This window comes from Haliaeetus leucocephalus, unplaced genomic scaffold, assembly GCF_000737465.1.
Source record: "Haliaeetus leucocephalus isolate CR32 unplaced genomic scaffold, Haliaeetus_leucocephalus-4.0 Scaffold770, whole genome shotgun sequence".
Taxonomy (NCBI): domain Eukaryota; kingdom Metazoa; phylum Chordata; class Aves; order Accipitriformes; family Accipitridae; genus Haliaeetus; species Haliaeetus leucocephalus.
The window spans coordinates 1-1,215 of record NW_010973206.1 but is presented as its reverse complement, the minus strand read 5'-3'; the positions used below and the strand labels follow the sequence as shown (position 1 = coordinate 1,215).

General features: G+C 68.6%; 1 protein-coding gene across 1 annotated transcript; it reads left to right on the top strand.

Moving 5' to 3' along the window:
* Positions 1–6: 6 nt before the first annotated feature.
* Positions 7–1,207, top strand: LOC104840422 (ephrin type-B receptor 3-like; the record flags this gene model as incomplete). The annotated part of the gene is made up of 3 exons (XM_010581332.1): positions 7–204; positions 601–750; positions 1,049–1,207. Coding segments are annotated over 3 exons (507 nt in total), but the record flags the coding sequence as incomplete, so codon positions are not given.
* Positions 1,208–1,215: the final 8 nt, after the last annotated feature.

The window sequence follows — 1,215 nt, the reverse complement described above, 5'->3', positions numbered from 1 at the left end:
CTGGGGCCACTGCAGCTGGTGGCCATGCTGCGGGGCATCGCGGCCGGGATGCGGTACCTGGCCGAGACCGGCTTCGTCCACCGCGACCTGGCCGCCCGCAACATCCTGGTGGACGCCCAGCTGGTCTGCAAGGTCTCTGACTTCGGGCTCTCCCGCGCCCTGGAGGAGGAGAGCTCGGCTGATCCCACCTACACCAGCTCCCTGGTGAGCTCACCCCCCACGGGGGGCTGCCCGAGTCCTCGGTGCCGATGGGGTTCTGCCAGGGTTGGGGTACCTCCGGGGTTGGGGTACCTCCGGGGTTGGGGTCCCACCAGGGTTGAGGTCTCTCCAGGGTTTGGTCTTGCCGGGGCTGGGGTCCCAGCAAGGATGGGGTCCCACCAGGGTTGGGGTTCCACAGATATCTGGGTGCCAGCAGGGCTGGGACAGTGGGATCCCTTGGAAGACGGGGTTCCTCCAGGGCTGGGGACTTTCCAGTGTTGGGGTCCTTCAGGGATTTGGGGTCTCCTGGACGCCCGGGTCCCTCGGGGGGGTGGGTTCGCCCAGACACCAGGATCCCCCCGCGTGGGCGTTGGGGTTCCCCCACGATCTCCCTGTCCTCAGGGGGGGAAGATCCCGATCCGGTGGACGGCGCCGGAGGCCATCGCCTTCCGCAAGTTCACCTCGGCCAGCGACGCCTGGAGCTACGGCATCGTCATGTGGGAGGTGATGTCCTTCGGCGAGCGACCCTACTGGGACATGTCCAACCAGGATGTGAGTCGCCCCGGACCCCCTCTGTCCCCCTGCGGGGGTAGATCGACCCGTGGGACCCAGGGTCCAGGACCCAGGTGCGGGTGGGGGCAGTTGGAGCCTTGTTAGGGACAGCTGGAGGTAATTAGGGGGTAATTAGCGTGGGAGGGGACCCAGCTGTCGCGCCCGGACACCTGGTTCCCCCCCAGACGCCGGGATCCCTGGCAGGTCAGGGAGTCCCCTGAGCCCCTGGGTCCCCCCTGGACGCCCGGGTCCCCTGAGCGCATGTCCCCACGTCCCTATCGTCATCGTCATCTCCCAGGTGATCAACGCCATCGAGCAGGATTACCGGCTGCCGCCGCCACCCCGCTGCCCCACGGCACTGCACCGCCTGATGCTGGACTGTTGGCAACGCGACCGCAACGCCCGGCCCCGCTTCCCCGACATCGTCAGCGCCCTCGACCGCCTCATCCGCCACCCCGCCACCCT